At 43.6% G+C, this 23,426-nt stretch overlaps 1 protein-coding gene across 1 annotated transcript in view; it reads right to left on the reverse strand.

Moving 5' to 3' along the window:
• Positions 1 to 7,221: 7,221 nt before the first annotated feature.
• LOC6603397 (stromal interaction molecule homolog) overlaps positions 7,222 to 23,426 on the reverse strand; it is a 183,999-nt gene continuing 167,794 nt past the window's right edge. The window contains exons 4-7 of the mRNA XM_026991665.1: positions 23,020 to 23,135; positions 22,732 to 22,904; positions 7,748 to 8,339; positions 7,222 to 7,668 (exon numbers count right to left, since the gene is read on the reverse strand). Of these exons, the coding sequence (XP_026847466.1) occupies positions 7,577 to 7,668; positions 7,748 to 8,339; positions 22,732 to 22,904; positions 23,020 to 23,135 (973 nt within the window). The 3' untranslated portion in view covers positions 7,222 to 7,576. The remainder of the gene's footprint in view (positions 7,669 to 7,747; positions 8,340 to 22,731; positions 22,905 to 23,019; positions 23,136 to 23,426) is intronic.

Here is a 23,426-nt window from a genome sequence, read left to right on the forward strand (position 1 = left end):
CTGGAGCGTAATCCTACACTCAAGGAGCGGTATTCCGCCTTTATGAGGGAGTACATTGATTTGCATCATATGCACCAAGTCAACCCTGATTCCCGTAGCCTCTGCAAATATATCTTGCCTCATCACTGTGTCCTAAAGGAGGACAGTACGACGACAAAACTCCGTGTTGTTTTCGATGGATCCGCAGCTACATCAACTGGATATTCTCTAAATGATGTGATGATGACAGGCCCTGTTATTCAGCCTGCATTGTTTAACATATTGATTCGCTTTCGAACATATCCAGTCGCTCTCACTGGGGACATTTGTAAAATGTACCGCTGCGTACGAGTGTCTCCACCCGACAATTTGTATCAGTGCATCCTATGGCGAGATTCCATCGAGTCCGAGGTTCAAATCTACACATTAGACACCGTCACATACGGGACGACGGCTGCATAATTTTTAGCGGTCCGCGCAATGCACCAGCTGGCCATCGACGAGGGTAAGTCCTACACTCTTGGCTCAGCTGCTCTGCGTCAGGAGTTTAACGTGGATGATCTTATTTCGGGCGGAAATTCGGTCGCACAGGTCATGGACAAGATGCACGAAACATCAGCTTTACTGTCCCGTGGTAATTTTGAACTTAGGAAATGGTGCTCCAGTCACCAGGAAGCACTTGAGGGAACCCCTGAAGATGACATAGAGAAGTTCCTAAAGTTTCATGATGGAAGCGACATAGCCAAAACTCTCGGCCTAGCGGGGGATCCGCTGCTTTTGCCTGGTCCGCACTGAACACAAACTCAAAGCCCTCAAAGCGGTCGGTTTTATCTACGATTGCGCGTTTCTACGACCCTCTTGGATTGATAAATCCAGTCATTGTCAGGTGAAAAATCTTCCTTCGGAAGCTTTGCAGAGAAAATTTGGATTGGGATGAAAGCCTACCCTCAGCATTGCATTCAACTATGATGGACTTGAGAAATAGTTTGGCAAGCATTTCTCGGATCTCATTTCCTCGCTTGGTTCTTCGTTCTAGTGTGGCTACAGAAGTTCACGGATTCTGTGATGCCAGCTTAGAAGCATATGGCGCTTGCGTGTATGTCGTGTCCAAGGAAGCCCAGTCTTCGAGCCACGTTTTGTGCTCAAAGTCGCAAGTGGCGCCGCTAAAGACTATATCGATTCCTAAGCTGGAATTAAGTGGAGCCCATTTGCTGGCGAAAATCATGCAGAATGTAAAGGATATAGGAATCTTTACAAGTCGGTTCTATTGCTGGTCGGATTCGTCAACAGCATTATCTTGGATTAGGGACGAGCCAGCTAAATTTCAAGTTTTCGTGGCAAATCGAGTGGCATCAATTCAGGAGTTGACGGCAGCCATGGAATTGCGCTATGTTCCCACATCTTTAAATCCTGCTGATATTCTCTCGAGAGGCTCGCTTCCCAACCATCTTATCCAGTCAGAGCTATGGTTTCACGGCCCATTCTTTTTGCTAGGCTCCAAGGATAAGTGGCCTGTATCTCCATCTAACAACATAGCAACTTTGGAGCTTCGCAAGAGAGAATTGCTAATCACGTCTCCACATGCCGATCTCACGTCCGGATGCAAATTTGCGAATTCATTCTTTCGCATGCAGCGCACATTCGCCTACATGCATAAATTTATACATCGTCTTAGGCATCCAGGACTCACCGTTTCTGATATTCGGCAAGGAATGCATCTTCTAATTCGACACATTCAGCTGGCAAACTTGTGGATGGACATAAAGGAGATTCGACGCAATGGTCAAGTCATGAAATCCAGTTCTATTAGTTCGCTCAACCCGTTCATCGATCATTCTGGACTACTTAGAGTTGGAGGTCGTCTTGGCAACTCATCGCTAGGATTTGACGCTCAGCACCCGCTCATTCTGCCGAAGGGACATTCCATTACCTTTGCGCTGATAAGATATTATCATGAAAGAAACCTCCATGCCGGACCTCGCGCCTTGCTATCCAAAATTCGGCTGGAATATTGGCCCATTGGAGGTGTTAAGGCAGTGTCAAGGGTCGTCAGCAGATGTGTGAGATGCTTCAGGACTAGGCCGCGCATGGTCGAACACATCATGGGAGACCTACCTAAGGAACGTTTGGAAGGATCTCGAGCTTTTGAAGTCACTGGAGTAGATTACTGTGGACCTTTTTTCTACCGATCAGAAATCCGCACAAGGCATCCGATCAAGTGCTACATTAGCGTATTCATCTGCTTCACTTCCAAGGCTATACACATGGAGCTCGTAAAGGATTTGACCACCGCATCGTTTCTAGGCGCACTAAAGCGTTTTACTTCCACTCGAGGAAGGCCAAGTCAAATTTGGTCGGACAATCCGACAAACTTCGTTGGGGCCAAGAACGAGCTTCTGGAGCTAAAGAAGCTTTGTCTGAGCGAACCGCATATGAAGGAGGTCCACGAATCCTGCTTGGCTGACTCGATCGACTGGCGTTTCATCCCACCTCGCTCTCCGCATTTTGGCGGGTTATGGGAAGCGGCCGTGAAGACCGCAAAATATCACCTGTACCGCTCAGTTGGACCATCTGTGCTTAGCTTCGACGAGCTGCGCACTCTGATCTGTCAGATCACTGCAATTGTTAACTCTCGCCCTTTGCTCTCGCTTTCAGAAAATCCTGATGATTTAGACGTTTTGACTCCTGCTCATCTACTTTTAGGCGGCCCCCATGAGCAAATCCTCGAGCCTGACCTAACGAAGCTGAACTACAATCGTCTGGATGGCTGGCAGCGGGTCACCCAACTACAACAAATATTTTGGAGCCGTTGGCGCGAAGAGTATCTCACTCTTTTGCAAGAGCGCGCGAAGTGGCGTACCCCCGCGCAAAACATCTGCAAGAACGACCTCGTTCTGGTGAAGGACGAAAATCTTCCTCCAATGCGTTGGCCACTGGCTAGAGTGGTCGATGTCGTTTTGGGCAAGGACGGAGTGTGTCGCGTCGCTGACCTGAAGACATCCTCAGGAAACATCAGGAGGGCCGTCACTCGGCTATGTTTGCTGCCCCTTAAGGAATCTGTTGAGAGACTAGCTCCCAACGGGGGGAGTATGTTCGGGCCAGCCGCTGAATAATAACCGTAACTTTAACATTATTATTGTATGAGCAGAGAGAGCCGCCTATGTTGTAAAGCGTTGACTTTCTGCAGAGCTGCTGCGCTCTCCCGCTAAAGGGGCTCTCTGCCGCCGCCACTTCGGCAATTACTTTGATCTGCTGCCGCCACTTCGGCAGTCACTTTGATCTAACGCCGTCGTCTATAGTTTAGTTCTATGCTAACCCCTCTGCGCATTGGTTGCATATCGATCTCGCATAAAGTTTATCTGGCAATAGCAAGCAATCGGCTTCCGCTAAGCCACCAAGATTAAATACGAATTATAAAGTTTAACCCAAAATCTCTTTTCATTTTTGAAACACATAGGTGCCAAAAAAGCTTGGCATCTCAAACAACAACATTTGTAGGTACAAACTCACATAGTTAGTTTTTCTCAGCAGAACTCAGTTCATTTGTTATATTCTACGAAACACAGGGGACGCAGTTAAATTTTCTACAAAAATACACATAAATTGGACATTGCACAACACTTAAATCTTGGGACTACACATAAAATAACTAAATACATTAGATACTACATACCTTTATCTTCATTTTCCATTTTTAGCCGAATTTATTTGAGCAAATTTACTCGATCGCCACGTAAAAATGTAAACAAGTAATTTGGCGCCAATTTTTTTCCCACAATCAGCTGATCGATTGTTCACTTTCAAAAGCTCGCCAAAATCTTCAGGGAAGCTAAATAATTTTTTTTTTTCATTTTTAATATGTATGAGAATTTGAGAATTTTCAAGAAAAAACGTAATCCATTCACATAAAAATTTCGACTTTATGCCCAAAAAAACGAATTCTGGACCATAGTGGAGTGGTTGAAGTAAAAACAGCAAAGGGGATTTTCAAACGAGAGATCCAACATCCAATCGACGATTCAACAGAAAATGAAGAATTAGCTGAAGACAGACCACCGAGGAAAAGGACACAGACAAATAAATTACAAAGAGCTCTATCAAATGGAAACGAAGCTGATAGCACCTAATAGTTTCGAATTACCCCACATCCTTGAAACCACCGATCATCATCATAATGCCATGTACATTGCACTAATCTTTATCATGATCATTGCAATAATTAATCTATTAAAAGGGTGGCACAAAATCACATCCCAGCCGGGGATACACCCAGCGCACCGGAAATTGACGACAATACTCAAAGGCGGCATCCGTTTATGATCAATATTGATGATGGTTGAACATACTATATTCAACGACCGGGAGAATATACGATTTTATTAAAGGACAAAATCGTATGATTATACCTAGACAACTGGCTAGCCATAAACGGTTAAGATCTCCCAGCTACCTAAATAAATATATGATAATTATGACCCAAATTACCTAAATAAAAACATATGCAATCTGCATCGTTGACCTAAATAAATATGCATCGGACAGCTGGATGCATTTGTAGATACATGGCTTGAGATATTTATGGCACTATCATTCAACTTGAAATAATCTACTGTTAGATTGTTTAGTTGTAAATAAATATACGTATCAATATTTTACCTAGAAACAAAGGAACACCCTAAGATACTAAGTAATCAATTATAGCCCATACAAACTGTATATAAACCTCACATAATTTCTAAATAAATCAGTACGAAAGAAAACTCTGACGTATTTACATCTCCGAAGCCCAATTTGTTTAAGTACCGATTGCGGCGACCATTTGTTACTGGTACATGAACCGCTAGCATATAAATTTACATTTTCAGCATACGATTGTCATATTGACAATCACCAGAATCAAGTGAATCTACATCAACAGATTCATTTGATTTGTTCAACTTGCATTCATTTGTGTTATTTATCTGGTGAAAACGAAATTTCATTCGTATACACTTGCGATACCGTTACTTACATTGAGAAATAAGAAATTAAACAACTCTTGGCACTCTTTGTTGCAATTGGGAAGTCAAGCATTCCAGCAGGCTCCGGTTTTCACTATCACAAAAGTTTTCAAAACGGAAATATTTTCCTCTCCAAAATGATAACAAAACGGGTTTTTATAAAACAAAACGAATCTTATTTGCAAAAGAAAAAAAATATATGACTTCTTGATGCATTCATTTGACGCCATTACCAGCGTAATTTAGCCTTCTTAATTAATTCTTAATAACTTTTTCATAACCAAACCTGAAATTTGGTTCGGAAATAAGTGGTCAGAGCAGCTACACTTTGCGGTTTTGCGCTAACCGCTGTGAAACATATCGATGAAAAAATATTTAAAAAAAGCAGGAGAAAAGCAAAACGAAAAAGTAAGTTGGAGCCTGCCTGATTTTGTAACACCTAATTCTGGTACATTTTTTGACCGCTTTAATATTTCCAGAGGTTTTTTAACTAAAGATCGTTCGGAATGCATACAAAGATCGACTTTCAAAATTTAAAAATATTTACAAATTTAAAAGTGCAAGAATATAATCATACTGACAAAAAAGATATATGTCAGAAGTTGGTGATAGTCGCAAAGAAATATTCTAGTCAATATCTGTTATCGCCGCCCCCATCCAGGCTAACGGATCGCTTATCGGCCGTTCTCATCTAAGCCGACGTTGCTTTCAGCCGAAACTCCGACGCTCCTATCCGAACCCAAAATCACCGACAAAGCCGAATGCTTTTGGAAAGAAACTTAAAGCTCCGCATCCAAGGCCCAACAATCAAAAACCTTAAGAGCATTAAATCACTTCCGTTTGGGACTTTCTAAAATTGAGTCCGAGGTGTCTATTATAATATGAATTACTGAAATTACAAAGCTCGAGCTTTACACAGTAAGTAAAAATAATTTTTTTCAAACAAAATCAAAAGTGTGATTTCTTATTCTATAAATATACTTTAATTTTCAAATATTTATAGTAGTTAACCAAAATAAACTGCTATAGAGAAGTATATTGTCGATTCAAGTACTTACATTTTTTTTCAAAATTAACTATAAAGAGTAATATTTCTTTTTACCAGTTAATGATACCTCTTAATACCTCTTACTTAAATTTTTTATAAACAGATATAAGTATAGCAAGCAACATGCAACTTTCAACGACAGAAGCTTTAGATACCCTTGCAGATCTATTAATTATATTGCAGCACAACACATTTTTCGTGTTTCCGATTTTAACCTGGTTCCACACCAAACCTTTCACATTTAAACGTGTTAAGCTTACATAAAAGAGCTAATTTTTTTTCCAAATTAAAAATGTATTCCTAAAAACAGATTTAAATGAACTCATCGATAACAACTTTTATCGAAATCCCTCGAAAAGAATTTACTTCGGTCATATATTTCGTTAACATTTGATACATTTAGTTTAAAATGGTTCACATCTCTATGCTGTTGTTCAAACCCACATTTTCTGATGGATTTGGGTCTCTAAAATATTGTAATATTGTAAATATGAATAATGGTTTATATTTGTGTATTGCAATGGTGTATTGTATGGTAAATTTTTTAAATATAGTAACGGTAAATGTTATTTGTGAAGGAACCGATTGCAAACAATACCTTAAACGACGCCCAATTAATAAAAGTCAGCTTTTTAGAATTGCAATGTTCAAATAAAAGAGATATAAGATACTTAAGTTATGCGAAAAAATGAAAGACTAGCTCTAAAAAAACATTTCCATATAAAAACAAACATAATTCATTGACAAAATGTTTAAAGAAAGTCGGTTTGGCTCGAAGCGTACATCTGGTGTTGCATAGTATAATTTTTTGTGGTTTTTTTTTCGAAACTTTGTTGTTTTATATTTTATTCGTATTTCAAACGAAATTTACGGAATCTTGTATGTCTTTTTTAAACGGCTAAGCTGCAGTCATTTGACTAAACCTCGCACATTTCCATTTTTTATTGAAATGTGATCAAAAAAATAAAAAGAACACAATGTTGTTCACAGATGCTCGTTTCATCTAAAGTATCCCCTATATAAACCAGCCTATACGAATAAAATATACAAAAAATTAACTAATTTATTTCGACTTTTTAAAGTCAAAATTTCGAAAAAATACCGACCAAACTGACCAATTTTTCAATTTTTATTCTCTCTGCAAAGCTATGGAAAGTACAGCAAAAAGCGGCAAGCCATTAAAAAAGATTAGCATTTAGTTTTTGTAACAAATTTGGATTAATATAAATTATTTATCTGTAAGTACATTCAATACGTGCATAACAGTTTAAAGTATATCACGTCCTTTTTCGCTTCTGTTTGAAAAATGTTTGTATATAACATAATAGATGCCATTTTAGCTACATCAATGATAAGATACAAATTTATATTACAATTTTATACATAATCGTTAATACAAGACCTTCATTAACATAGAATCACTTATTTCTAAACAATTTCAGTGAGACTCGAAAAATAAAGGGCAATCCTGGTCTGTTTCTTACTTTTTGTAAGTTGTCAGTTTGTTTGCGCTGTATTGTTTTGCCTGTGGCAATCGGACGCAGCAGGTTTATTCCGTTGCGAGCAGTGAAAAGTTCTCAAAGTTCAGCTTACCTTGCACAGACTCGTCATCTAGGTCATCAGTACTGCTAGTAATTCGTGCTGTTATAACAAACAATAAATATTAACGATACCTATCGGATTAGTACCGAATAAAATTTAAAAAAATATATATACGTACTTCTTGAGCCTTTTGCACCACTTACACCAATCGAACCTTGTAAGCCTCCATTACGACCATACAGTACATTTTCCAAATACGACAATCCATTGTTATTAACAATGTTTATTCCAAGGCACGTCTCGATTTGTTTCCAGCGATGCAGGCGTTCTTGTAGTTCGTTTGTTACTTCTCCTAGGGCATTGCGTGCCTCAACAATTGAACGATCAACGTCATCAATACTTTTCCCGTGAGTAGACACAAATGCTCCAACCAAACTCGAGCGTTTTTTGCGCAATTTTTCACATGCCTCTCTTGCTGACTGAAGCTGTTTCTCTGCAGAAGCACGCTTTTTTTGATGATTCTTACTTTCTAATTCATATGTGTATTGCAGCCATGATTGAAGCTGCGGAGGTGGGGCCCAGCAGTTATCAACCAATTCGAACTCGGCCCGTGACAATTCATTTCGCAGCATTTCAATTTCTTTTTTCAACTGCAACACTTCTAAGTCTGAGTTTGATGAGCTCAGAGAGGGGGCCTCTTTAAGACGCCGTTCAAGATCCATTTTTTCCGTTGCTACATTTTCTTGCTCCATTCTAGCTCGTTCCAGCTCCTGCAATATTGAAAAAATTATTTAGCACACTGTTCGGAGCAGCAGCCGTTAAAAGCTCTTGAGTAACGTCAAGAACTTCTCTCTTAAGTTTTCTATTATCGCGCTCATTGCATGTACTCTCGCAGTGTATACACGCACACACATATGTAACGTTCTTATAACTTATACTCCACTCCTTCGATCCTTCAGTCAGTAAGTCTGCCAGTCCTCTTCATCGTCGAAGCGCCTAACACCTAAATCTAAGTTCATGGCCACGGCTTCTAACAAAAAGACAGAAAAAACATCGAACAATAAACTCAAAATTATAACCTTAACAATGGAGAAATTTTTAATTTGTAAATGTGGAGTCAGAGTTGCCGAAAAAGCTCTACAGCTTACAACATTTTAGTGACCCCGACGTGATCGCCGTAGACTTGCCGTGTGTTAGAGGTGTTCATGCAGTTCGTTAAGTAAAATTCAAAAGTTTAACGTAGAATTTCCCGAAAAATAGCTTAGCAAAGATCGTTGTGGCCAACCGTGGTATAGAGTTCTAAGCGTGGTCCGTTTGTTTTCTTCGCTCTTAGTCAGCTCTCGTGACAGGCTGCACATATCTCTCTCTTGAATTTGAACTCGTTCGCTTGTTCGCAACTCAGCGTGAGTTGGGCAAGAGTTCCCAACCCACGCATTGTATCACGTTTCAAATGAACCCAAGTGAATCCCAATCCACTATGTAGCATACACAGAGCGGACAAGTTTCTATTCTATGTTCACCGCTGTTATTGATAGTGAAGCTGAGCTGACTTCTATCGAGAAGTTACAGCATTTGCGGTCCTGTTTCTGCGGAGCGGCGTTGGACATCATTAGTCCGTTGGAGATGAGCGAAGCTAATTACAACACAGCATTAGATATTCTCAAAAATAGATTTGCTAATAAACGTCTCATTCTACAGGCACACATTAGAGACACCACACAGCTTTCGCGCGTTGGAAGCGCTGGCAACTAAGGAGGAAATAGCTGATTGTGTTATTTTCTACGCACTCTGACAGAATTTGGACCGGGAGCCTCAAGTTAAATGGGAAGCAGCTTCGTCGAATCATGATCTTCCATCCTGCTAGAAATTATCTGCTTTTCTGGAACAAAGATGTCGTATCCTTGAAGGCATTCATCACTCCATGCAAGGGCAAGATGGTCAGGTTGGCAAGTCGGCACGAATCATATGATTGTCAATTGTCAACGGTTCAAAACTCTATCGTCACAAGGAAGCAAAGAGGCTCTTGTTATGCGTCAATTGCCTACAAAAGGGTTATCCCGTGAAAGATTGTAAATCAGGTCCCTGCCGTACTTGCCAATCGCAGCACCACACTCTTCTGTATTTCCTTCGACCAACAGAGATATTTCATGCTGTTTCTTCAATTGGGCCACAGCCAAATCATACCGCCATGGTGGCATTATAACCCTCCTCGCCACAAGCTGATATATCCCAGCGTCCGTCTGAGCCTATTCTGTTAGCCACCGTCGTCGATCTCGTCAAAAACAGCGCTGGAACTTTCATGCCATGTCGCGCACTGTTGGACTCGGGCTCGCAATTGCATTTCGTAACTACTCGTCTAGCTAATCAGCTTCAACTGCGCAAAACTAAGTCGCTTAGATTTCACCACTAGCATCACTTGCATCTCAATTAGTAATGCTAATTGGCCTATACCTTTAAATATCTAGCTTGCTTACCCTTCGTTCCACAAGCCGCAGTGGATTGATCTGCTCATCGGAGCCGGACTTTTCTTTGAGTTGCTGTGTGTGTGGACCTGGATTACCGTTGCTGCAGAAGACACACCTCGAATGGATTCTATCTGGTGACGGGGCCTGGAATATTTCGAGCGCAAGTTCGAGCGTAATCCAGATATTTATGACAAATATTCGGCATTTATAAAGGAATACCTGTCCCTTGATCATTTGTCTCTGGTGCCCAAGGAAGATAGGCACAAGTGATAATATTTCTTGCCACATCATGGCGTCATCAAAGAGGACAGCTCCACAACAAAGCTGAGGGTCGTGTTCGACGACTCTGCAGCTACTCCATCTGGTCTTTCGTTAAATGATCTGCTTATGTCTAGTCCCACCTTTTAAGCCAAGATATTTCACGCTCTCATCCGTTTTCGTAAATTTTCGTTTAAGCACATCAACTCATTTAGAGATGATGCGCATCTTTGGCTTCGTTCAAAAGTTCATCGATAGGACGAAGTCACCGGATCTCTCATCTTAGGACCTTCGCAAAGAATCGCATTTATTATGTCGCATCGTTCAACGAGCCCACCGGTATCCTGAGTACGTGGCTATGCGGAAAGTGAACTGCGTCGAGGCTTCCAGCAGAATCATCGTGCTTTCGCCTTTCATAGATGACTTTGGTCTAATTCGTGTTGGTGGCCGCCTGCGGCACTCAACTCTCGACTTCGATGCACGCCACCCAATCATTTTTCCCAGGGATCATCCATTGGCGTTCGCCATCATTACGCACTTCAATCGGAATCATCACCTCGCTGGTCCGCAGTCGCTACTTGGAGTGATTCGCTTACAGTTTTGGCCCATCGGCGGCATGAAAACTGACCACTGCGGTCCCTTCTAGTACAAGCCAGATGAGCGCAGTCGCATCAACAATGGCTTTGTTTGGAGATTCTTACCGCCTCGCTCGCCGCATTTCGGCGGCTTGTGGGAGGCAGCAGTGAAGACAAACAGCATTTCTATCGCACGTTGGGATCGTCACTTTTTGGATTCGACGAGCTGCGGACATTGGTGTGTCAAATCCAGACGTTACGGGTCTTAACTTCAATCCACTCGATCACTGGCAGCAATTCGCCTGTGCCTAGCAGATTTTTTGGAAACGTTGGAGTCAGGAGTACCTGACTTTACTTTAACAACGTGCCAAATGGCGCACACCACAATCCTCGATCCAAGTCAACGATGTCGTTTGCATAAAGACTGAAAACTTGCCGCCGTTGATGTGGCCCTTCGCGCGGGTTATCAAGGTCATCGCTGGAGCTTATGGCGCTGTACGAGTTGCCATCCTGAAGATCCCACCTGTAACCACTCGTTCGTTCTCTTTTGCATATTTCCCTTTGTTTTGCATAAACAACCGGTGTTTTCATAATTAATTAACTTTAACTAACTTCCTAACCAGCCTACAATCTAGAAATCTATTCTATTCCGCGAGTGCATGACTTTTGATTTGTGTTTAAACATTTTTTATTTAAATTCTAATTTTTCGGCATCTGCCGTGTTTGTGTTTACATTTACAGGAAGGAAGATGTATGACAGCAAGGGCAATCTTATCGCAATTTCATCAGTTTTTGGATGGGTTATTAAGGCACTCATGACACCCCAAGCAAGCAACGCAATTTCACTAATAACAACATTGGATATAGATGCTTCGCTCCAGAAGTTTTGGGAGCTGGAGAACCGTCGACTGCACGACCAAACTTGAACCCGAAGATGAACAGGTCGAGAAACACTTTCTCACCACACACACTCGCGATGAAAATGGGAAATATATCGTGGAGCTTCCATTCCACACCACACTCCCTGAATTTGGAGATACTCTACAAGGAGCTCTCAAGCGTTTCAAAACAGTTGAACGTCGCTTGCAACAGAATGAGCAGCTACAAATAAAATACATACATTTCATGCGAGAATATCACACATGGGACACATGCGACAACTGCCAACGGAAGAAATCATCTCTGGGCAACATTTCTACATGCCACACCACCCTGTGTTGGGTCGAAAACTCCGAGTAGTTTTCGACGGGTCATTCCGCCACGCCAATGGTAAGACTTTGAACGACACTTTCTTTACAGGGCCGAGCATTCAACGCTATCCGTTTGCTGTGTGCCTGCGCTTCAGAATGTACAAATTCGAATTCTCAGCGGATATTGTGAAAATGTTCCGCCAAATATAGGTCTGCAATAAGCATCGAGATTTTCAGAGAATCGTTTGGAGGGAAGATCCAACCGATTCAATCAAGCACTTTCAACTATGTACCGTCACCTACGGAACTTCATGTACGCCATTCCTAGCGGCTCGACACATTGCAGCAGTTTCAACTACCACGTTTGGTTGTCAACGACGCGGACAACATCGAGTTGCACGGATCCTCCGATGCTTCTATCAAGGCATACGCTGCTGTAGTTTACAGCAGAGTAATACACGACGACGGCTCTGTGTCCGTATCTTTAGTGGCTGCAAAAACAAGGGTGGCTCCACTCAAGCAGCAATCCTTGCCACGCCTGGAGCTTTGCGGAGCACTTCTTCTGAGCCGACTCATACGATCAATTAAGGCTGGATTACGACACAGAGATACATATTATTTTTTTGTTGCCTAAGTGGGGTTTATAGTTAATATCCGATGTATCCACCTTGATTTTTTGTCACCTTTATAATTATTTTTGGCGTACTTGTAATAAGCGTCTGGCAGGTGTCTCATACCTCAATTTTTGGACGCCCTCGCATAATTTTTGATTATTTGAAAATGAAAACATAGCTAATTTTGTTTCGTAAATCTCCCCACAAGTTTTCGATTGGATTTAAGTCGGAAAATTTAGGAAGCCACTTTAAAACGTATATTGTTTGGTCCTCAAAAAAGTTGGTCAAAAGCTTAGATGTGTGCCTTGGGTCGTTATATTACTTAAATACCCAATGGAAACTCATGTTTTCTTCAGCATAAGGTAGCATAACTGTCTGCAATCTGGATTTGTATTGCTCAGCGTCCATTCTGTTCGTTGTCAGGAAAAATGGACCTACGCCGTACCAAGATGAGCAGCCCCATGTCTTTAGCTGGCACCTCCATGTTTGAGAAATTTTTTGCTTGAAACATGGATCAAAATTCTTTCGTTTAGGGCTTCCTACATTGCTTTCACATTCATTCCCTAATAAATTTATTTTAGTTTCGTCGCTCCATAAAAGGCTTCTCCACTTTTTCTCTCCGGCGCATCCTGCGCAGTCTTTATGATCTTTAGCAAAAGTTTGCCCCATGGCTAGATTTTTTTGACGCGTAAGTGGGACCTTTCTTTTTATTCTCCTTGGAGGGCTGGCTTGTTGTAGCCGTATACGGATTGTTGGAGCACTAACTTCTAGTGCAATTTCTGATGCAATAGCCTTTGACGACTTAAATGGGTCCTTATTCCTCAAAGAAAAGTATGTAGTGGTCAAGTGTTATGGTTGTTTTCCGTGGCTTTCCGCGAGTTTCCTGACTAGGTTTTAATTTTTAAAGCATTGTAACAAAATTATGAGACCTTTTCATTAATCTGGCAATGGCCCGAAGAGATTGGCCTTATTTTTCCAGACTAAGAGCCAATTGGGCAGTACAATAAGACTTTCGGCCTATTCTTGTAAGAAAAAAATAATTATTTGTTTATATTTAGACTGTTGTTAAATGAAATGGATGTTTAATTGCCAAAAAGTCAAGAATTTCCAAATTATTCACTTGATATTCAAAATTTACTGACACTGTACCTATTATGTTGATCAGCCATAATGTGATGTCAACTCGCAATTTCGCTTAAAGCTCTGTTATTCGGCGGTTTCCCTGTTTCATTTTTTTTTCACGGAACTGCAATACATTGACAAATAAAACATACCAAACAAAATTTTGTTTTCAACACTTAAAGTACGATAAAACTAATTATTAATGAAAAGCTTCAAGGTGTACCTATTATTATGATCAAGTGTGTATATGCCTATTCGTTTTCCTGGTCACATCGGCAATACATTTGGAACTTGCCACGGATCTCGCCACTGAAACGTTCCTGGCTGCACTGCGGCGCTTCATATCTCTACGTGGCAAGTGTGTCAAAATCTACAGTGACAACGGCACAAATTGCATCGGCGCGAAACGCTCACTCGATGAAATGCAAACCCTACTGGCGTCACAGCAACACACCGACCTGGTTACTCATACCCTGGCGGATGACGGCATACAATGGGTATTCATTCCGCCTGGTTCACCTCATTGGGGTGGAAAATGGGAATCGGCAGTTCGATCTGTTCAACTGCACCTTCGACGAGTCGTCGGAACCTCAATGCTTATATTTGAGCAGATGCGTACCCTACTTGCGCAAGTCAGCGCAGTGGTCAACTCACGTCCTCTTTGCTACACACCGGATACTGAGGTCAACTATTTATCGCCGGCTCACTTCTTAATTGGACGACCATTCACCACCATACCGGAGGCTGACTTGGGTCACATTACTGTGGGTCGATTGGGGTACTGGCAGAGTATCCAGTCCATGTACCAAGGCTTCTGGAAACAATGGCATCAGGAGTACCTGACCACTCTGCAACAGCGTCCAAAGTGGACCACGTCAATCCCTAATATCTCGATCGGGGACGTTGCGCTTTTTAAGGAGTCCAACAGCCCACCGGATTGATGGCACATTGCACGAGTTATAGAAGCCTATCCAGGAAAGGACGAACTGATTCGAGCTGTCAAGCTCAAGACCGCATCTGGAGAATTAACCCGACCAATTACTAAAATCGCGGTATTGCCCCGTTCCGAATCTTTGTTTCAGGGGGGGCCGGGTTGCTGAGGAACGCATAAAAAGTCCATCGCTAAGCGAAGATGCAATCACCAGATTGGACAGAAGGTGGAGAAATTCAACTTCTCTTATGCCAGAGAGATAGCCACCCTTCCAAAAAACTAACTTCTCTTTTAGTAACCTATCAGAATGTAAGAGGATTGCGTAGTAAGCTCAGCATTCTTTTCCGGGATAGTGTTGCATTTGCTTCCCACGTTATTGTGTTTACTGAAACCTGGTTAAAGCCGGACATTCTTAGTTCCGAGGTTTTGGCAGGTCGGTACACAACTTTTAGAAAGGACCGTTCGTCTCGACGTGCAGGGGGGGGTTCTAATTGCAGTGGACTCTTACTTCACGTCGGAACACTTCTCAGTGCAAGTTCAACAGGAACTGGAATTCCTGTTTGTAAAACTGATTCTTCCCGCTTTCGCTATATTCATTACTTCCTCATATATTCCACCTTCTTCGGATATTTCAATTTATGAGCAGCACTTGTCCGCTTTAACCGCTGTTTCTTCCTCGCTATCTGATAAAGATCTCATGATAGTTCGTGGTGACTTCAATTTGCCAGGAACTGTTTGGTCTTCGGTAAACGAGTCTAGTATCCTAGTGGCCGGCTGTCGAAAATCCTCTAGCTGAACCTTCCACGAGGGTGCCGGTTGGGCAATGGACACTGCATTACCCCGGACAAGGGTAATGCACTGTCGCTTGCTCTGTCCGGGGTAATGCAGTGTCTAGCTAAGGCTATGGTTCGGCGTCTTCCCGATTCAAAGTCGGGGGAACCGAACCAGGGCCATGGCTAGAGGTGCCTGGCGGTCAGGCCTAAAACGCTAGGGGGTGGTCCCCCCGAAAAATATTAACCAGTATGGACCCTCGGGCCAACTATGGAGTCGAAGAAGGAGCAAGCACGTGTTGGGATGTCAACCCAAACGTCGGTGGAAAGCGTGACTGCTACCACCGGCGGGCACGGGGAGGAGCAGTCCTCTCTGCGTGTCGCCAGCGGTCACACCTCAGACTTGGCGGGAGCAGGCCAGGTCAGTTGTAAAGCTACTGCCACAACAACAACAACAAAAACAACTCACTCCGTAGACTGCATGTTGAGCCGCACAGATTCCGTAGTCGATACAGACACGGATCTGGAGAGCGTGCTCTCTCTAAGCAGGACGGATGAAGAGAGCCTTCTCCGCTCGCCGGAACCAGGCACCAGCTCCCTGCGTAGGGAAGGGCCGAATCGTTCCAAGGAGGGGATGAAGGCCAAAGCGCAATACAAAGCGGCCCTCAACATCAAAAGCCGGCTGCAAGGTAAAGCAGACATCTCCCAGGAGGAGAAGGTCAAGCTAGCCTGGGTCGAGCAGAGAGTAGAGGAGGGTCGGCTACATTATGCTCAGATGCCACAGATGAAGGCGTCGAATGGCGAATATGCCAATAAGGTGGAGGAGATGATGGCCACCAAGAGGCAACGCTCGACTGAGAGTGCCATTACGGACACTCCAGCGAGCAAGCGGCAACGCGGGCACAAGAGTGCAGCCCCTCCACCGAAAGCGACCAAGAAGCCAACGAAGCCAAAAGCGAAGGTCAGCGATGTGACCAAACGACATCTGACCGTGGCACTCATCGACCGCAGCGAGGAAAACGGCAAGATGTCAGCGGCACAGTGGAAGCTGGTGCACGCGCGTCTCGTCGACGCAGTTTTTGCACAGATGGAGGAAGACCCCGCGGCCCCAATGCCCACGTTCGATGGTGCTGGGTGGCTAAATGGGGTTAAGATCCTGAAGTGCAATGATGATCCAACCCTAAGGTGGCTGACGCGTACGGTCTGCCAACTGGAGGCGATGTGGGAGGGGGCCAAGCTGGAGGTTGTGGACCGGGAGCTTATCCCGTCCAAGCCTAAGGCGAAGGTACTCCTCCCGATCACAATCCAGGGGGACCGAGCGCTGAAGCTCCTTCAGCGGCAAAACGCGGACGTGCCAACGGCCGATTGGAGGATCCTACACATTGGTAGCCCACTACCCAAGGATGGGGGCCAATGTGTGATCCTCCAAATAAACAAGGAAGCAGAGGATCTGCTATACCCCAAGTTCGGGAAGGGCATGGGTAGCGTCTACCTGCGCCTCAAAAAGCGCCACCCTGAGGAAAAGGACGCGCATACCCTGCAGGCAGGCGAGGTGGAAAAGGACTTAGGTCTCGAGTCCATCGTGGAGGCCGCCCAGGGTCTTGCGCTTGAAGACGAAGAAGAGGAAGACGGTGACCTGACGCTGACTAAAGTCTAAAGTCGGACTAAAGTCCTCAAATCATAACCTATTCTACTCAACATCGGTAAGCAGGAACAGAACCGTCGTACTCGTACGAAAGGGAATCCATGCTTACCTTATGTCTCATTACAGCACGGATGACCTGACGGTTGTGATGCTGGAAAGTGAGGAAAAGCGCCTTCTGGTGGCTTCCTGCTACATGGCTCAAGACAGACCCGCACCACCCGACGAACTCTGGAGCCTGGTGACAGAAGCCGGCACCAAAAACTATCAACTCGTCATCGGGACGGACGCCTACATCAATGACAGAGGTGAGTCACTTTTAGACTTTTTACTAGCAACTAATCTATATATAGCAAAAGATGGGGAGGAGCACACCTTCGTAGGTCCGACCTCATCCAACGTGCTAGACCTAACACTTGCAACGGGAAACAGTACTACGGTATCTAGCTGGAGGGTCCTCGAAAGACCATCCTTCTCAGAACATAAGTACATTCAGTTCAAGTGCGAATTCAAGCACCCTTCGAAGACAACAGTCTATAGAAACCCCCGGAACACAAACTGGGCAAAGTTTAAAAAGACAGTTACTTCGAAGCTTGCGAATCCGGGCTCAGTGAAATCCGCGGAGGATATAGAGAAGTCCCAAAAGACCCTATCCAACGAGTTACTGAACGCCTACCATGCATCGTGCAAACCCTCGAGAACGAAGAGGAGGTCCAAGCCACTCTGGTGGAACCGAGATCTCTCTCTCCAAAGGAACAACCTCAAGGAATTCTTCAAGATCGCCAAACAAGCGAACGAAGAGATTGTCAATGAGGAATATAAAATCCTACTTAGGAGCTACAAGAAGGAAATACGTAAGGCAGTAAAGAAGCCCTAACAGCACTAATGAAGGCGCACTTCCCTGGATGCACCGAGGTCACTGACGCCAAGGAGCATCAGGACCTAGCAACTGAGGAACAGCACCCCCCAATAAGTCTGTTAACCACTAAGAGAATCCACTGGGCCATAGACTCCTTCGCGGGCATAAAAGCACCAGGACTGGACGGGATATTCCCAGCCATTATGCAGTTGATCAAAGAGGTTACTGCCCCATGGCTCTTCGCAATATACTCAGCATGCCTAAGTACGGGCTATATCCCCATCCAATGGAGAACCTCGAGAGTTGTCTTCCTCCCTAAGGCAGGAAAGTGCAGCCACGTGAGTCCCAAGGATTACAGACCGATAAGCCTTACCTCCTTTATACTAAAAACACTAAAAAAGCTGTTGGATTTGCACATCAGGAATGAGGTAGAGGGACTGATGTCAACAAACCAACACGCCTACACTAAAGGGAAATCAGTGGAGACGGCACTACACTCGCTAGTAGCCACCATCGAGAGCGCCCTTCACAACAAAAAGTATGCTTTGGGAGCATTTGTGGACATCTCAGGAGCATTCAACAACGTGGCCATAACCGCAATAACAAGTCGCCTAGAAGCGAATAACATACACCCTGCAATCAACGTCTGGATCAAAAACCTCCTAAGTTGTAGACGGGTGCAATCGGAGTGGGGCACTGCTTCCATGGTAAAGGGGGCACACAGAGGCACACCTCAAGGTGGAGTCCTGTCGCCACTACTGTGGAATTTGTTGGTCGACGACCTCATTAAGAGATTTGAAAGGAAGGCCCCAAAAATAACAGCTTATGCAGACGACATAAGCATACTTATTACGGGTGTATGTCCATCGACCCTCAGCTCCTTAATGGAACGTACACTCAGGGAGATACGTGAGTGGGCGGAAGAGGTAGGACTCAGTATGAAGTATGGAGTCCCAATGTAGTGGAAAGGGTGAAGAAGGCTACCATTGCGCTTTATGCATCCAAGAAGATGCTCAGCAGCACATGGGGCCTGTCACCTGCTCTAATGCACTGGATCTACATCTCGGTGGTGCGACCAACCCTGCTGTGGTGGCAGGCTACTGAAAAGAAGACATACCATAAGCTTATGGAAAAGACTCGGCGACAGGCTCTGCTCTGTATTACAGGGGCGCTGAGGTCAACCCCAACAAAAGAATTCGAAACTGTACTCGGAATCGACCCCCTGGAAATTCACGCTCGCCTGATTGCGGAAGAGGCAGCACAACGCCTTATAGCATCAGGAAACCTATCGATACAAGGATACGGGCATAGTTCAATCGGCAGGGAAATGACCAGATCAACTGATTACATGACCCCCCAAACTTGCCCTGACGTCAAAACAACTACATCTTTGGGACCTGAAGACTGGAAAATTGGAAGGGACCAAACTGAGGACATCAATATATACAAAGACGGCTCCAAGATGGACGGAGGAGTAGGAGCGGGCCTATACTGTACAGACCCTGAGATAAGGCTGTCGTATAAGCTACCGGACCAATGCAGCATATTCCAGGCAGAAGTTTTTGCCATCGGGAAAGCAGCGGAGGCCGCTCTCCTCACAGAACGAGCACACGATGCGGTCAACCTATTCGTCGACAGCCAAGCGGCGATAAGATCCATGCAGTCGTCCGCGGTCAGTTCCAGAAGTGTCTTGGCGAGACAGTGCGGATCTATTGGGTTCCCAGCCACCAGGGCATCGAAGGAAACGAAGCGGCGGACGTACTAGCTAAGGAAGGCGTCGGGCTGTAGAATAGGAGAACCGAGAACGTGCCTGTCTCCCTCAGAACGCTGCAAGGCGATCTAGAGAAGCAGGCTAGAGCACAGACTGATAGCAGGTGGAGGAGTACCACCATATTGGCCTATGCGTGGCCCCGCTGAGGGCCGTCCGGGTTAACCTAACCTAACCTAGTGGCCATGTCACGACATGACTTTGTGGACGGCTTGCTTGACCTGTCCCTGTCTCAAGTCAATCATGTGAAAAATTCCTTGGGTCGATTGCTTGATCTATGCTTTGTATCGGATCCGACCATAGTGTTGTTAACCCGAGCCCTTCCGCTCACTATACCTGAAGACGCCTACCATTCTACTTTCGAGGTGTTGCTAAATATAGGACCAAGTGAATTGGATCGGTCGAGTAGACTACCTGAACGGGTCCGCTGCTTTCGTAAAGCCGAGTTTGCGAAGCTTAATAACCTAATTAGGGATTTTGATTGGTCCGCTTTGTACTTGTGCAATGATGTCACAAAAGGCACAAACATTTTTTACAATGCTCTTGGCAAATTTTTTGATTCTTGTGTGCCTCTTTCTTGTCCGATTAGTTCTGGAAAACCCACTTGGTTTACCAAAGAATTATCCAGTCTAAAAAACTTAAAATCAAGACTTTATAAAAAATTTCAAGAAGTGGGTTCTCCTACTTCTCACTCTCGCTATGTAATAGCACGGTCAAACTTTTCACTTCTTAATGCTCAAGGCTATAAGAACTACCTATCTCGATGCAGGATACGTTTTTCTCAGGACCCTAAACAGTTTTACAGCTTCGTAAACAGTAAGCGTAGAACGTCCGCACACCCATCCTCGCTATCATTTTGTAATACGTCGGCAAATAATGATCAGGCAATTGCCGATCTTTTTGACCAAATTTTCCAGACGACCTATTCTGCGGAAAGCTACTATGGTCACCCGTACCCATACGGTTTACCGAGGTCGTACGTCATTTTCAGTCCCTTGATAAATTAATGTTTTTTACTTCATGATCTTCGACTAGTCAAAGTGGTGTTTTTACCGCGTCCAGACGGGGATCCAGGGTGTGCACTCAAGTACTGCGCCGAGGCACTGTGTGGACCCTGTGTGTGCTTAAACTATTCACCTTCCATTGATTCTTCTTGCTTCCCTCCGATGTGGAAGGAATCGTGTAAAATTCCTCTCCATAAAAGAGGTAGAAAGTCTGATGCAAAAAATTATAGATTTATCCCCTATTTCTAAACTCCGCATTTGCAACACCTCTACAAGACACTTATATCTCCAACTCAGCATGGATTTATAAGGCGGTGATCAACCACCACGAACTTGTTAGAGTTTACCTCTTTCATTATTAAAGCCTTTCAAGGTAACTTACAGACGGATGTTATTTACTTTAGCAAAGCATTCGACTCTGTAAACCATTCCCATTTAGCGCATATACTTGTCCTTTTAGGGTTTACCGCCCTACCTCCTGAGATGGATTTCTAGCTATCTTCGCTCCAGGTCTCAAAGAGTCTTCTTCAAAAACTCCCTCTCTTTACCAGTAAAGGTTTCTTCGGGAGTACCACAGGGCAGCCATCTGGGCCCCTTACTCTTCACACTCTGTATTAATCACTTGCCTTCGGTATTAACATACTCTCGAGTACTTATGTATGTGTGCGGATGATGTTAAACTCTGTGTCCAGTACAAGGACATTTCATTTCATTCTCGCTTGCAATCCGATCTCAATAACTTTCAGTCATGGTGTTGTGCTAACTTGTTACACCTTTATACCTCGAAATGCAAATTTATGACATTTCATTGTTCTAACCCCTTGTTAGCACCTTGTTTGGTTGTTCTCTTGAGATAATTACCCTGTTGGATGATTTGGGTGTTATGTTAGACCCCAAGTTAAAGTTTTCCGAACACATTTCTACTATGGTAAATAAGGCCATGGGCGTGCATGGTTTTATAAAGAGGTGGTCAAAGGAATTTGACGGAAGGAATATAACAAAGACTCTCTATACCTCGTTTGTTTGTCCGATCTTAGAATACGGCTCCTGTGTATGGTGACCTCAGTACAAAGTACACCAGGACCGTATAGAATCAGTACAGAACATTTTTTTACTCTTTGCTCTGCGGGGCCTTAACTGGAATGCGGGTGAGACTCCCACCTTACTCTAGTAGACTTCTATTAGTTAACCTCCCATCCTTAGTTAACCGTAGAAAAATTCTTGGTAAGATTTTTATGCACAACTTGATCAGGGGTGACATAGACAGCCCTGATCTGTTGAGCCGAATAAACTTCACGATACCTATTAGACTTACTAGAAATTTTACACCGTTGTTCCTTCCACTTTGTAGATCGAATTATTCCTTGCATGAACCATTTAGGGTCTTATGCTCGGATTGTAATTTCCTCTACCATATTATATCCACCACTAATTCTCTTCCTCTATTTAAATTACTAATCCTTACACACCTTTCTAGTAATTAGTAATTGTAGTGGTTTTTTTATTTTGTATTTTGAATGTATGCCTAGTTCTCGTCTACTCGCCTAGCTGTCAACAAGCTGTGCGTTCTTCCAGTTGAAGACCCTGTTAAAAGCCCTGGTCTTTCAACGGGGGGAGAATGTTCAAAGCAGCAGCCGTTAAAAGCTCTTAAGTGACGTAAAGAACTTCTCTCTTAAGTTGTCTATTATCGCGCACACACATATGTAACGTTCTTATAACTTATACACCACTCCTTCGATCCTACAGTCGGTCAGTCTGCCAGTCCTCTTCATCGTCGATGCGCTTAACACCTAAATCTAATTTCATGATCACGGCTTCTAACAAAAAGACACAAACAACATCGAACAATAAACCCCAAATTGTAACGTTAGAAACGGAGACATTTTTAATTTGTAAATGTGGAATCAGAGCTGCCAAAAAAGCTCGGCAGCTTCCAACACACACTTTGTATCAAATAAACAAACCTTCTGCATCTCCTGTAGACTTTGTTCGGCTTTCTGCAATCCTTCCATATCCTGTGCCATACGACGTAAGTGACGCTTGGCATTTTTATTTTGCTGGTAAGCATACCAACAACCGATAATGGCGCTTAGCAACAGGGTCACCAATATATAGTCCTTCCAACGGGTGCCGGTTTCTGTATTAGGTATATTTGTATGATGAAAATATTACGTATTATACATACATTTAAAAAAATGCAGTCCAAAAATTTTGAACGTTTCGTTACGGGTATTTTAAAATTATTTTCTTACCTCGTGGTGGCCCAAAGAGCACTACATCCATTGCTTTTAGTGAAATTTTTTGCTTATGAATGGGATCTTTAATACCAAGGACATTGCTAACGTACTGCAAGTTATTCACAGCTAGCCTATAATTAAAAAAAATATATATTACTTACTAAAAATGTGTATGTATATATTTACACTGGGCACTGTCGAAGTGCAGATTGTTCACTTATGCACAAAGTACACAGCTCAAGCTGTAAAGCGAGATCGAGCTCAAGGTCAGCGTTATTGCCGCATGTCGAGAGACAGAAGTAGAACACACTTTTAGATATGATTGTGTATGAATGCACGAATGGGCACCTATGTACATATATCGCTGATGCGCCCAACGGACAAAATAGAAAACAGCAAGCCCAAATGAACTATAACTGCCA

This window comes from Drosophila persimilis, unplaced genomic scaffold (genome assembly GCF_003286085.1).
Source record: "Drosophila persimilis strain 14011-0111.01,24,50 unplaced genomic scaffold, DperRS2 tig00000677-arrow-arrow-pilon, whole genome shotgun sequence".
Taxonomy (NCBI): domain Eukaryota; kingdom Metazoa; phylum Arthropoda; class Insecta; order Diptera; family Drosophilidae; genus Drosophila; species Drosophila persimilis.